The sequence below is a fragment of the Bidens hawaiensis genome, unplaced genomic scaffold, assembly GCF_021521415.1.
Source record: "Bidens hawaiensis isolate Kalapana, Puna unplaced genomic scaffold, B.hawaiensis_p1.1 tig00008970_1, whole genome shotgun sequence".
Lineage (NCBI taxonomy): Eukaryota > Viridiplantae > Streptophyta > Magnoliopsida > Asterales > Asteraceae > Bidens > Bidens hawaiensis.
The window spans coordinates 773082-787394 of NW_027491655.1; the positions used below are offsets into that span (position 1 = coordinate 773082).

The 14313-nt window shown below is 34.6% G+C and overlaps 1 protein-coding gene across 1 annotated transcript; it reads right to left on the reverse strand.

The window, feature by feature from the left end:
* Positions 1-126: 126 nt before the first annotated feature.
* On the reverse strand, positions 127-14030 carry LOC143530671 (DNA N(6)-methyladenine demethylase ALKBH1C-like). Its single transcript, XM_077026145.1, has 8 exons — positions 14020-14030; positions 12814-12900; positions 12604-12748; positions 12231-12276; positions 7313-7449; positions 6846-7082; positions 2333-2638; positions 127-446 (listed from the first exon to the last, which is right to left on the reverse strand). The coding sequence occupies exons 1-8, from the start codon at positions 14028-14030 to the stop codon at positions 171-173; spliced, it is 1245 nt and encodes a 414-aa protein (XP_076882260.1). The 3' UTR covers positions 127-170.
* Positions 14031-14313: the final 283 nt, after the last annotated feature.

Below are 14313 nucleotides of genomic sequence, written 5' to 3' on the forward strand. Positions count from 1 at the left end.
TAATCTATATTAAGTGTTAATAACCATAATATTAATACATTCATAATATTACATTATATGAAAAACCAAATACATTTAAAACAAAACATGGTATATTTAAACACGAACAAAGATCACCAACATGATCCCAAAGACGAGAAAGAAAAATACACTTCCAGAAACAACCACGATCAGATTTGCTTGAAAGTAAGGGATAAATGACCACGTATAGTCCCGGTTTCATCTAATAATTCACTAGGAGCTGTGTATTGACCGACTTGCGTCACTCCGTGATACAGAAGCCTAGACTTGCCACCAAATATCAGCACATCACCAGATTCTAGAAATACGTCTTGTAACTTCTTTTCATCTCTAGTATGACCATACTTAAATAAAGCAAGCTCCCCAAGAGAAATAGTAACCACGGGCAATCCTCTTGTGATACTATCATCGCTCTCATCACGATCCTACATTCAAACAAAAACACAAAAATTTGACTTTGCTATCCATTCACACTCCAACCATATTTTCAACTACATCACACAAATTGCTTAAAAATGCACTTCATCCCATACCACCATATATTTAAAGAACATCCCATCCCCATATATACCCCCAACGCCATACTTCTTAGGAAATCAAACTTTTCCCCCATGCTTGAGGGGGGCTTTACATCTTGTGCAACGATTCAGAACCGTGAGAACCGATTCAGAACTGAAAATGACTGAAAATTTAGAACCGAAACCTATTATAGTAAACGGTTCGGTTCCAAAACAGTCGGTTCTCGCTAATCACGGTTCGGTCTTTTATTTATCAAATTGGTTGTGCAACTTTGCGATTTTCAAAAAAAGTTCGTATAAAACAAGTTTATATAATTGTCTTCTTTCATGATAAAAATTAATTTAGATATAACATGAACATCCATTATATATTTTATTAAAACATAATTGTTGAAATTAAATATAGATTAAAGGAAGATCATATCATTTTATATTATATTACCTTAAAAGGCCTTAAACAAAATTGATCTTTGTTAGTAGGGATTGAATGTAAAGAAAGTATATTTGAATTAAAGAATGATTGAATTAATACATGCTAATAAGTTACCCTAAAAAATGAGAATTGGTAAATTTAACTAAAAAGTATTTAATATTCCGGTTCTTCGGTTCCATGTCTAGAACCGCGGTTTTACCCGAAACCGAACCGCGAAACTATTTAATGCAATATCTAAGAACCGAGAACCATAAAGTAACACATGATAGCGGTTCTAAGGCACCGGTTCGATTCCGGTTCTAGCGGTTACGAATCATTTCTTGCTCACCCCTGCCATCCTCAAATCTATTGTTTTTGTGAGTGAATGAAAAGGGGAAAAAATTGTAAATGAAATAAAGAAATATCATTTAATTAAATACAGATGGGCATAAGGAAAGAAATGCAAGAGGTCACCAATAACAATCCCGGTCAAACAACATAAAGAAATAACATTTTGAATTGAATAATTAGATTTTAGTAATCCAAGCTATTAACCATTAGCCGATATTAATCCATGCTAACGTGACTATAGGGAATCCCGATTTTCACTTTTGTTACCAATAACAATCCCGGTCAACCAGATTGTTAAGTTCATTTAATTCAGATGACATGTGAACTGACAATGACTTGGGACTTTTTTTAAATTTAGTTGGATATAGTTTTTAAAACTATGTGGATTACACAAATTATTGGATTTGAAACATTGTTATAATTATTACACCTTTAGACATGGCATTTTTAAACGGTTAACACGTCAAAAGGAGTAATAAACGAAATCAAATCCATAATTTGTGTGAACCACATTGACCATCCATGTAACTAATTTTGAAAATTATATCCAAATATATTAAAGAAGTCCAAGTCATTGCCACGTCAGACACCACGTCATAAAAAATAAACGAAGTTAACAATCTATCAAACTGAGATTGTTATTGATAACAAAACTGATAGTTGAGATCGTCACTAGTTATAACTTCCAAAACAATATAGTTCATATAATCATGATTTATGTTACATTAGTAAAGTAAAAAAACTTTTGAAAAAAACAAAAAAACACTTGAAATTATTGATTGTGAGTTCTTTGTTCAAATAGAAAAAAAAATAAAAACTTATAGTTCATGCTTTTTAACCTAAATGATGCCACCAAAAAAATAACAAAAAGGTTAATGTAAAAAATAGTCCAACAATTACGAGTGAACTTTTCAAAACGTTAAAATATATAAAATGCAGAACTACAAAACCACCCTTTAGCTGAAAAAAGATAAAGTAGAAACACAAGTCAATATATTTGCATGTTCAGTGTGCACAAGTTAAAACGAACCTCATGAAGCTCATCTAGACAATTTCGGTAATAGAAATTGACTAAACACATATCGGGCCGCATCGAAGGAAGTTCAGTAAGATGGGCTTGGGCATCTTGAATTGTGGCTTCAGCCAATGACACTAGCTCACAAGGGAGTGGAAGTGGTGGTGGTGGTTCAGAACCATCACTTAAGTAACGTTTCTCATACCTTGTTATCGGATCCCAATTTCGACCAAGACACATAATATATCGTTGAATTCCTGCTGGCTTGTAAAACCCTCCAGGACCCATACCCCACTTCGAGCACATATTCACTGTATCAACCTACAAATAAAATAAACATACCATAGTTGCTTTTCACAAAAATTTTTGAATTTTTTTTCCAAAACATATATACATATTAGTTGTTAATGAACTAACAATGCTCTTCAATCCTTATAAACAAACATACACCATTGTACATGGAAAACTGTTCACAATAACAAAACATTACTAGCTAGGTTAAAGAAGACACGCCCAAGGCTTGCGATCTCAAAAACTCTTTATTTTAAGTGAGGCAAAAAATACAAGAAGCAACCGGATGAGGTGATTCATTTAGAAATAGATAAGAGACAGCAACAACTTTTGTGCTGGTGATGTTGCGGGTCACAAGAGATTGTTGTCGGAATTGAAGGTCGCCATAGGTGAAGCACTAAGGAGGGAAGTAGGATAGGAATTGATGTGTGGTGAAAAAAAAGGTTTTTTACATATTTCCTCTTATTAGAGCATTCTCAACCAATTTATAATTATCATCTTTATAATTACACTAAAAACAATGCATTTCTCTCTCATGTTCAATTAAATAATATTTTTCTATACTTATAATTACAGTTTTCTCTATCCTCGACTCACAACAAATTTACAAAAAAACACTACTCAAACGGTACCTTATTTCTAATTGGTGCTTTTATTGGTAATTTTTTATTTTTGTTAGTGATTGTTGTATGAGCTTTTCGTATCCCTGTTTTTTGTAATCTTGGTGATTATTAACATTTAAGTTTATGAACAGAAAGTTCATATTTTGGAAATATGAATATGTACTTTTAGCGTTAGTCAAATAGATGTTGACATTTTTATTTTTATTTTTTCTTAAACCATGCTCTTGCTGTATATCCCCATTTGATCATATTCTGTTAATAATAAGCTCTGCATTGAAAATTTGTTATCAGTTCTTAATTTTTTGAGTTTGTTAATTTGGTGTTAGGTTGTAACTTGTGAGTAGGGATGTTGGAAAAATATCAGAATCCGTATCCGAAATAATAGAAATTTCGGATTCATATTCGGATAGTGACTTTGAAAATTTTCGGATAACCAAACTATCCGAAATTTTAAATTTAATTATTTTTATATTTTTAGAAACCCTAGAGTGTAGTCTTAAAGCGGCTGTTGTAGTTCATTTACATTTGAAACCCTAACTCTACTCTCTATACTCCCATACACTTTTTAAACGACCACACCCCTCCGGCCACCACCAAGCACTAGATCCGGCCGCCATGAAATATCTATGGTTGAGGTTGATTGAAATGGATTCAAAAATAGAGACGAAGAATCAACTGTAACTGGAAGATGGAACGAAAATCTACGCTTCGGCCTTAATATGAAACGGTGATGAAGCAGCGGTAGTTCAAGGCTAGGGATGGCAAAAAAGCCCGAGCCCAACGGGTATACCCGAAACCCGAAACAAATGGGACAGGTATACCCGAAACCCGATGGGTATGTGTTGGGTATGGGATTAGGATTTAAAAATTTTCGCGAGTACGGGCCGGGTATGAGATTAGATAATACCCGGCCCGATTACCCGAAAACGCATACCCGTTTACCCGAACCATATACCCGAATTATATGCCCAAAAAATTCTCTGTATTTTATAGGTTGTGAAGAATATATATAAAAATTATAATGATATTATTTATTTATTGTCACGCTTCTATATATCCCATGCATCATCATCATCATCATCATCGTACTCAGTATATCCCACCAATAGCAATGCTATGGTAGGGTCTGAGGAGGGTAAGATGTAGACAGCCTTACCTCTATCCATAGGGATAGAGAGGCTGCTTCCGGTGAGACCCCCGGCTCGATAGTAGTTTTGCATCAAGCCTTGGACATAAGGCACATAGCACTCAATCATCGGGACACCGGCTGATCGGTGCATGTGCCCTTGTCTTTCGGCTATCAACGCCACCACATGATGCCTGATTAACCTTCCGCCACTTTTAACGTTATTTTCACGAGATTAGTAAAATAACGTCAAAATTAGTGCAATTTTACTTTTGCCCACCCGAGGGTTCACACATATATACATTATATGCGCGCACCGCAAGCAGGGCGTGTATATATCCCATGCATTATATTTAAATTTGTAATAATTTGTGTATGAATAAAGGGTATAAAATAATTATAACGATTAAAAAATGTACTTGAAAGTCCCAATGAGTATACCCGATACCCTCGGGTATGCCCGATACCCGACGGGCAAATACCAACAAGTAATAGGACGGGTATGGGACACGATTTTACATACGGGTATGGGCATGGGATTACCAATACTCAGACCAAACATGGCCCGTTGTCATCCCTATTCAAGGGCGGCGATAACTCATCGCTGGTGGTGGTTACCCGTGATATAGATCGATTAGGTATAGAAGTAAACAACATGCAAAATTTGTGTTTATGAAACATATACTTGTATTATAAATGCTTGAATGTATAATTCTAGACAAACAATTTCCTTTACACAGATCCATACAATAAATGAACCATATAAATGAAATTTTTATTTATATTCAAGTATCCATTTCGATATCCGAATCCATAGGATATCCGAAAATTCGGATATCAAAATTCAATATCCAAAAATCGGATATACAACTTTGAACACCCCTACTTGTGAGAGATGTCTAGAATTGGTTCAAATGATACCAAATTTCAAGCGGATACTCCAATTTCAGAAAAAGAGTGTCCATTTGATGGACAATCTTTTGATGAATTATGATAGATTTTTTGGCTAGTCTCTGTCAAATCTGATTCGTTTGTTTCGTTTACAGGACTAAGTAAAAGGAAAGAAGAAAGAATATGAAAGATCATGAAACTAATTGATTATAGTAGAGCAATTGATTTTACAATTTCGTATTGGGTTTATGGAATTATAATAAAGAAATATGTAAAAAGTTGCTTACTAAAGATAAGAGTAAAATAGTTGATTAATAAGTTAATTTTAACAAAATTAATATATATTTAATATGCATGTTTCAAGAAAAGAAAATATGTAATTGATTTTTAAGGGTTGGATAAATATGTAATAAGAAAACTTAGCAAAGGATATATGTAAATGCCCCTAGTAAAATAGTTGATTAATAAATTAATTTTAACAAAATGAATAAATATTTAATATACATGTTTTAAGAAAAGAAAATATGTAATTGATTTTTAAGGGTTAGATAAATATTTACTAAGAAAACTTAGGAAGGGATATATGTAAATGCCCCTAGTAAAATAGTTATTTAATATACATGTTTTAAGAAAAGAAAATATGTAATTGATTTTTAAAGGTTGAATAAATATGTAATAAGAAAACTTAAGGAATGGATATATGTAAATGCCCCTAGTACAATAGTTGATTAATAAGTTAATTTTAACAAAATGAATAAGTATTTAATATGCATGTTTTAAGAAAAGAAAATATGTAATTGATTTTTAAAGGTTGGATAATTATGTTATAAGAAAACTTAGCAAAGAATATATGTAAATGCCCCTAGTAATATGCATGTTTTAAGAAAAGAAAATATGTAATTGATTTTTAAGAGTTGGATAAAATTAGGCGTTGGGTCGATGCCCGAGTGGTTAATGGGATATGTTTATGCTGGTTCAAATCCAGCTCGGTCCAACAATTTGTCAATCTACTATCAGATTGTAGAACCCTCTTGTTCTTAAAAAATACCTGATACTAGAGAATAAAAAAAAAGAATGTAATAAAAAAACTTAGGAAGGAATATACGTAAATACCCCAAAAAGAAAATGACTAAATATTATTTTTGGAGTGATTTAAACAGTGATTAGCATATGAAAGTAGTTGTGCAGAAAAGTTAACTCAACAATTTTTCCTTGTCTTTTTCTAGACAAGATTAATAATTTATTTACTTCTTTTCATTTTTCTTAATCTAATTTAATTTAGTTCTTTTAATTTATATATAGCTATAAACTGTGTAATTTGTTATATATAATTTTTGGTATTTAAGTACTAAAAACATGTAAAATAGTATTTTTGAATCTAATGATAACTATTAAATAATATACTACGTGAGGCTCTTAGACTTGCGCTTGAGGCTCTCACTTGAGTTTCCGAGACCAAAACACCTCGCCATCACGCTCTTTTTTAAACCAAGATTACCAGTTGCAAATAAAAACATAGCTTGCGCTTGAGGCTCTCACTTGAGTTTCGTTTTAAACCAAATTACCAATTGCAAATAAAAACATAGCAAATACCTACCTGGTCCTTGATGCTCACGTAATTTCTTAAAAGAATTATTCCTGGTCCAAGTATTTCATAAGTTGAGAGTTTGCTCGTTAACGGTTTGAGAGGGGTCTTTTCACAATCACTTTCACACACGGACTCAGTGTCCTTCCTCTCATGGAAAAGTATGTTAAGTCGATCTGTATCAACCAAATCTTTACGCATCGGATTTGGGCGATAGTTCCTCAAAGGAGTATGAATTGCATCCTGCATCTGCAAAATTAACAAATAATTTATTTGTTTTTTTGCCTATAGTGTGCAAAAAAGGCGATAGTTCCTCCTCAAAGAAGTATAGTCTGCAAATAGGACGATAGTTTTTTTTTTGCCTATAGTGTGCAAATAGGGAGATAGTTCCTCAAAGAAGTATAGTGTGCAAATAATCGGGATGAGCACCGATCGGAAACTAACTTCTCCATAAACTCGGTATCCATATTTTCAGGTACCAAAATCACAGGTACTGAACCAAACAGGTACTCATAAACTCGGTATGGTATTCCGTACCTACTTCTCAAGAAATTCAAACCGAAACATTTAAGCCCAAATTTTGAAGTAAGTCCTTCACCAAAAACCAGATTGACACCTTAACAATTCATATAACAAAATTTAAACCCTAAATTTGACCAGATCAGAGTTTTAAACAATCGTTACAAACTTGGGGTTTTGTTCGTGTGTGAAAAAGAACAAAAAAAATACTCATAGGATCAAGAGAATCTCACCCTAAAAGATGAAGATACCATGGGTCTGATTAATCGGTGGAAGATCGAATTCATCATCGCGGCTGAGAATATAATAAAATTACGATATGAAGAGATTGGATGTTTTAAATACTCTCCCTGACCTAATGGGCCGAAGGTAAGGTAGCACTGTTTTTTCTTTTCACAACTAATTTTTTTCACGTATTTTATCTAGCGACCTTGATCTTAAACCAAGCTAGTGTTTTTTCTTAATATTTACTAGGTTTGGTAATACCTTAATTGTGTTTACGTTAACATTGACCCAGACCATTTCAAAAGGGTTAATTTGGATTGTTTTAAAATTTAAATGAATTGATTTGGGTCATAAGTTTTAAAATTTAAATCAATTAAACGATTTTTCAGTTCGTTTAACCACCTAAAAGCTCGTTTAAGCGATATTCAGTTTCTTTCAGCACCTAACAGCTCGCTTAAGCGATTTTTCAGCAGTTTGTTTCAGCACCTACCAGCTCATTTAAGCGAAATTTTAGTTCGTTTCAGAACATACCAGATCGTTTAAGCGATTTTTCAGTTCGTTTCAGCACTTAACAACTTGTTTCAGCACGTTTTTGTTTTGTTTTCGTCGACTTTTCAGTTTCGGTTAATTTGTCGGGTTTTTTTTGTTGAACGAGGACAACGGACGAAACGTTTTAGTTCTTTTACTTTTTTTGTTTTATATTTTGAGTTATGATTTTTTAATTGATTTTTTTGAATTTTTTAAAGGTTTTTATTAAGATTAAAACCCTAAAAAAAATTCAAAAACAAAACAATAAATAAATCATAACTCAAATACAAATAAAAAGCGAAAAAAAGTTAAAAAAACAAAAATGTTTCGCCGTCGTCCTCGTTCATAAAAAAACCCGACAAATTAACCGAAACTGAAAAGTCGACGAAAACGAAACAAAAACCAAAATCGACCCGTCCAGTGCGAAAGCTCAAAAAAAACCGTAACCCAACCCGTCCAGTGCTAAAACTCGTGTCGGCACGAAACCTGATTCGAGCCGAACCTAAACCGATCTCGTTCCAATCTAAACCTCGTTTCAACCCGAACATGCCACTTTTTTAAAGACACTAACCCACATCGACCCATATAATTAAATTTGCAACCCATTTTGACCCAAAAATAAAAATGTGATATTTCAAGTGACTAATCGCTTAAACGAGCTGTTAGGTGCTGAAACAAACTGAAAAATCGCTTAAACGAGCTGTTAGGTGCTGAAACGAACTGAAAAATCGCTTTAACGAGCTGTTAGGTGCTGAAACGAACTGAAAAATCGCTTCAACGAGTTGTTAGGTGCTGAAACAAACTGAAAAATCACTTAAACGAGCTGCTAGGTGCTTAAACGAACTGAAAAATCGCTTAAACGAGCTGTTAGGTGCTGAAACGAACTGAAAAATCGCTTAAACGAGATGTTAGGTGCTGAAACGAACTGAAAAATCGCTTTAAACGAGCTGTTAGATGCTGAAACGAACTGAAAAATCGCTTAAAGGAGCTGTTAGGTGCTGAAAAACACTTAAACGAGCTGCTAAGTGTTGAAACGAACTGAAAAAATCGCTTAAACGAGCTGTTAGGTGCTGAAACGAACTGAAAAATCGCTTAAACGACTTATTAGGTGCTTAAACGAACTGAAAAATCGCTTAAACAAGCTGTTAGGTGCTGAAACAACTTGAAAAATCGCTTAAACGAGCTGTTAATTGTTGAAACGAACTGAAAAAATCGCTTAAACGAGCTTTTGCTATTAAAACGAGCTGTAACATGTTGAAAACGCGCTGATTCGTTGGTTAAAAAAAACTGTCCCGAAACCCGTTTTGACCCGTTCCGACCTTGACCCGTTCTAACCCGAACCTGTTGACCCTAACTTGTTCCGACCCTAACCAAAATTATTATACAAAGTAAAAACATTAAAAAAAAAATTTTTAAAAAATCTAGATTAACTGCTATCCTGGTAAAATATCTATGATTGGAACAAAAATGAAAGTTCAATAACATGAATGGAACAATTTTCAAAGTTGACTACTATTCTATAGAGTAATCCTTACAAAATAATACTAAGTTTAGTACTCATGATCATGGTCTGTGGTAGTCTCTAGGCTGGTTGGATTGTAATGGTCGACATCATCGCCGCCCAAATCAACAATGAGATCTTTTAACAAATAAAAAACATTAATCATAAAATCCTCATGCTGAAGATCTTGGGTGGTTTCGCTTACGTAGCACCCTAGTCTTAAACGGACATCCTAGTGCCAAAATTCCTCATCCTAGTTGTCGGAACTAAGACATTGAGTGTGTTTTGAATTTCGATTGATAATCGTGGATCGTCAGAAACTTCGGGAGGTGTGTTTATAATTTGATCTGATTGCAAATCTTTCTGCATGTTAGATGTTATTTACGCCGAAACACTTAAAAAACAAATTTTAAAATTATAACACCATGAATTTTTCAATATATATATACACACACGCACTAGTTTTTATCCCTCGTATTACAGGATTGTTTTACATTATTCGTTTTTAATATTTATATCTTTTATATGGATTTTATTTTTACTTATTGTAATGAAGTTAATAATATATTTAGGATTTGATGATGAAATAGTTTCACAAATAAATGATATGCTATAACCCTATACGGGCTTGATGAGACTCATGACCCGCTTATTTTATTTTACTATAAAACTGTTTTTTAATTATATATAATATTTTTTTAAATCGGATATTAATTTTAGTATATATTCTTATTCTATAGGAGTTTTATATCAAATACTTAGTTAGATCAATTTTAAATTTAATGAGATATTATAACCCGTTTAAAAACTATCTGAGTTTGGTGAAACTATACCCGTGAAATCGGTTCAAATGCATGAGAATATCTCATTTACATAAAAAAATGTTTCAAAAAAAATAGCAGTTTGTTAAGCTCTTAAATTTTTTTGAAGTTCTGTAAGAAAATTAACCCCTTATGTATATAATTTCAGTTGATTTAGTGGATTACTTTTATTTGTGATTTAACTTAAACAGGTCAAACTAAAAAACATAGCTTTAAAAATAACAGGCGTGTTTAGTCCGGAGCCGAAGAGGTGTCGGAATGGAAGAAGATGTTCGGACTGTATAGTCCGATTCTCGGATCCAATGGTCCGGATAACTGGATTTGGAGAGGTGTTAAAGGTGACGAGTTCTCTGTGGCGGATGCTAGAAGAATTATCGGTAAAGATATTGAGCTGAGCCCGGGGAGTATGATAGGTTGGTGGGGAGTATGATAGGTTGGTGATAGCCAAGTCACCGGTAACATACAGAAAATTGATTCGAATATATAACGGATAGAACAACGGCTCGTTTTCGGATACAGACACACCACCGAACCAAACCGAAGGGCATCCAACACGCGTTTAGGATACATAATTCACCACCTAAACTTGTGATTAGATTCCAAAGATCACCATTCAAGTTGCCATATTTGAACTAGCACTGGAGAATCAACTTTACTCAAAATCCATTGAGATAAAATTAACACACAATATTTTAATCAAACATAAACATCTGCCGTTATCCTTCTTTCACGAAATGTTTACATAGAAATAAAATAACTACCAATAACCTACCCACTAACAAGGTGGACTTAATTAAAGGAAAATAAATAAAACAAAAAAAAACTCACCGACATGTAAACTAAAAGGAAATAAACATGAAAATATAAATTGTATAACTTGGAAGTAAAACAGAGAACAACATGGGTCGGATCATGGCGGCTCTTCGGGTTCGGGTGCGGGTAAACATATGATCTAATTAAACCATTTCATAAACCAAACCTGATGTATATCAGTTGGGTCAAATGGATTCCGAAGAAGTGTCGTGTGTTTATGTGGCGAGCGGTGTTGAATAGGATTCCTACGAGAACTGAATTGATGAAGAGAGGTATACAGGTTAGTTCTTGTTCTTGCAGTCTTTGCGGTTTAGCTCCGGAAATTGCAGATCATCTATTTTCTAGCTGTGAAGTGGCGGGTCACGTTTGGAGTTGGTTGGAATCATGGACCTCGGTTTCTTCGGGGGCTTGCAGCAGTGTGTTCGAGCTCTCCAGATTGCATTTGACGGCAGGTTTGTCCCAAGGTAAAGAGGAGGTTGTTCAAGGTTTGGTGATAACGATTTGTTGGAGGCTGTGGAAAGCTAGAAACGATCTAGTGTTCTCTAAAATTCCGGTAAGAATTGTAGATATTGTTAGTGACATTAAGGCTTTGGGGTTCTTTTGGTATAGAAATAGGCCTCGATAAAAACCAGTCTTGTGGTCAGATTGGTGTTCGTTCAATTTGGTGTAATGTCTCTTTGGTCTTTGTAGCCTCCGGGTGTTGTTCGCTGTTGTTTATATAGTGAAGTTTCAAAAAAAATAACAGGCGTGTCTGTAATGGTCAGTTCTTGCTTTACTTTTGAAAGGTTTGAGCTTCAAATCTACCAATGAAACCTGACCATGACCATTTCAGCTAATACGAACTCATACAAAACACAAAGTTGACCCATCCACCAGCAAGATAACCCAAAATTGCTTCCAAAACCAAACAGTATTGACCAAATAAAACAAATTAAGCAGCGACCGTATAAAGAAATGTGAGAAAATGCATAAACGTTTACAATGTCTTACCGGGAGACGAAGCATTACCCCATATGACGGTTGACCCGCCCAACACCTGTACAAAATTTATAAAAGAAAGCACACCCATTAAGCACAAGCAACTTGTTGGAGCTATGATTCAAACAATTTTTAGCAACCAAAATTGGTCTTTTTTAGTTCATTTTTTCAGCCTTCCTACAATTTGAACTTTTTCGGTCCAGAAAAAAAGTTTTTATGCCCCCCATCTCCCCGAGTGAATGGAATGAGCTATGATGGAAAAGTAATATATAAGTATTTTTAAGAGGGTGAATGGGAAATTAATACAAAGGGCTAAAGCTTAAGATTAGGGCTTAAGCTTAAGCGAATGACATTCCAATAAAACAACAAGACATGTATGCATCACCTTGTATTTTCTGCATACAGATATAATCTCAGGAAGTTCGCAAAGCTCTCCTTCCATTCTGTAAATCCCCTGAACCACAACAATAATCTTCTTCCAAGGTCTATGCATTCTCGGTTGTCCTTCAGCAATTTGCTCTGTCAAAACTCTACAAATGAGAAGGTGCTATAAATAAAATGCATACCAAAAAGAAAATGATACCAAATAACTTACTTTTGTGTTGAAAGACACGAAGGTTGCACAGACCCACCAGCATCATTGACAATAGAGTTATAGTTCAATAAACCTAGCCTGTGCAGCCTGTTCAATAAAGAATTAAAGATTGAGCAACAAATTGTTCAATTGATAGCAGAGGTTTTATTAATATGAACATTAGAGATAAAAACAAGCATAAAACATATCTACCCTGCGTCCTGCGGATGTTCTTGTGTTTGGCTGGGCAGGGGGTAAGCATGCGTGTGTTGACCTCACTGGGTTGTCCCCGTTGGTGGGGCTGAGAGACAGTGGCTTCGTACCGGGATAGGCGATTTTGAGAGCGGAATCTAGGAAGGTTGCTAAGCATCAGACAACGTGTTTGGAGAATCAGCACGTGTTCATTCCATTTGCCTTCGACACTTTTGGATCCATAGCTCCCGAGGCGGTTCGCTTCTTGGAGCGGGTGCAGAAGGTGGTCCACAGTGACTCGCAGAGCCCGAGGAACCAAGGATTTATATTTAGTAGAATAGGCTTTGCGATTCAAAAGGGGATAGCGGCGCAGCTTGTTGCTCGCTTACCCATTATCCAGATGTAGCTCGGTTTGTGTTATATATAAATAAAACAATAAATAAAATCATAATATTAAACATAATAGTTCTGAAAGGCAAAATTGATGTTGTTAACTTTTAATCAACACCAATAATTTCCAAACAATAATTATTCAACAAGGGCTTAGACCTTTGCTGTCAAAAGCCCTCCGGGCGTGCGCCTAGGCCCTCAGGCAAGGCACAGGGAATGCACCTCCCTGCTATCCAGGTGATTTGGCAACCTTCGGGCAAGATTCCAGCCAGCTGTTGGTCAGATTCTATCCAAATCCTAAATTCCAGCAAACTACTGCAATTTCTGGGCAAACTAGTTTAAAACATCAAAAATGGCTTGAAACCATCCTAAAAGGCCTATAGCATGTTTAAAACCCCAAAAATGGTATGTTTATCCTATGCGCCTTGTTTAACTTGGGCCCTCACTTTTTAGCGCCTAGGCTCAAGGCTCACATTTAGTGCCTTTACGGCAACTAAGTTAATAATTCTGCTTAAATCTTTATGATAAGATTAGAAAAGTCATTAAACACCTTCAATAAACAAACAAAAATTAACATAAACGAATGTAAACGAACACATTATCACACATTCACAAACACTATTGAACAATCATGGCCACCGTTACAGTTCGTCCATTTAGTTAATCGAACGGAATTCCTTGTTCATGTTCGATTCATTTACAGCCCTAGATCTACATCAGATTTAACATACTGTTTGTGAATTCCTAATATCAAATTTTACTCAAATGCCATCAAATGCATATTTACACATCGAAACATAACACAATAATTCACAAACACAGTTGAACAAATGTCATGTCCGTTCATTTGTTAAACGAATGAACAAATCACAAACACTTCACCAAACAGCTAATTCATTTAAAGCCCAAGATCTACATCAGATTTTGCATATAATAAAC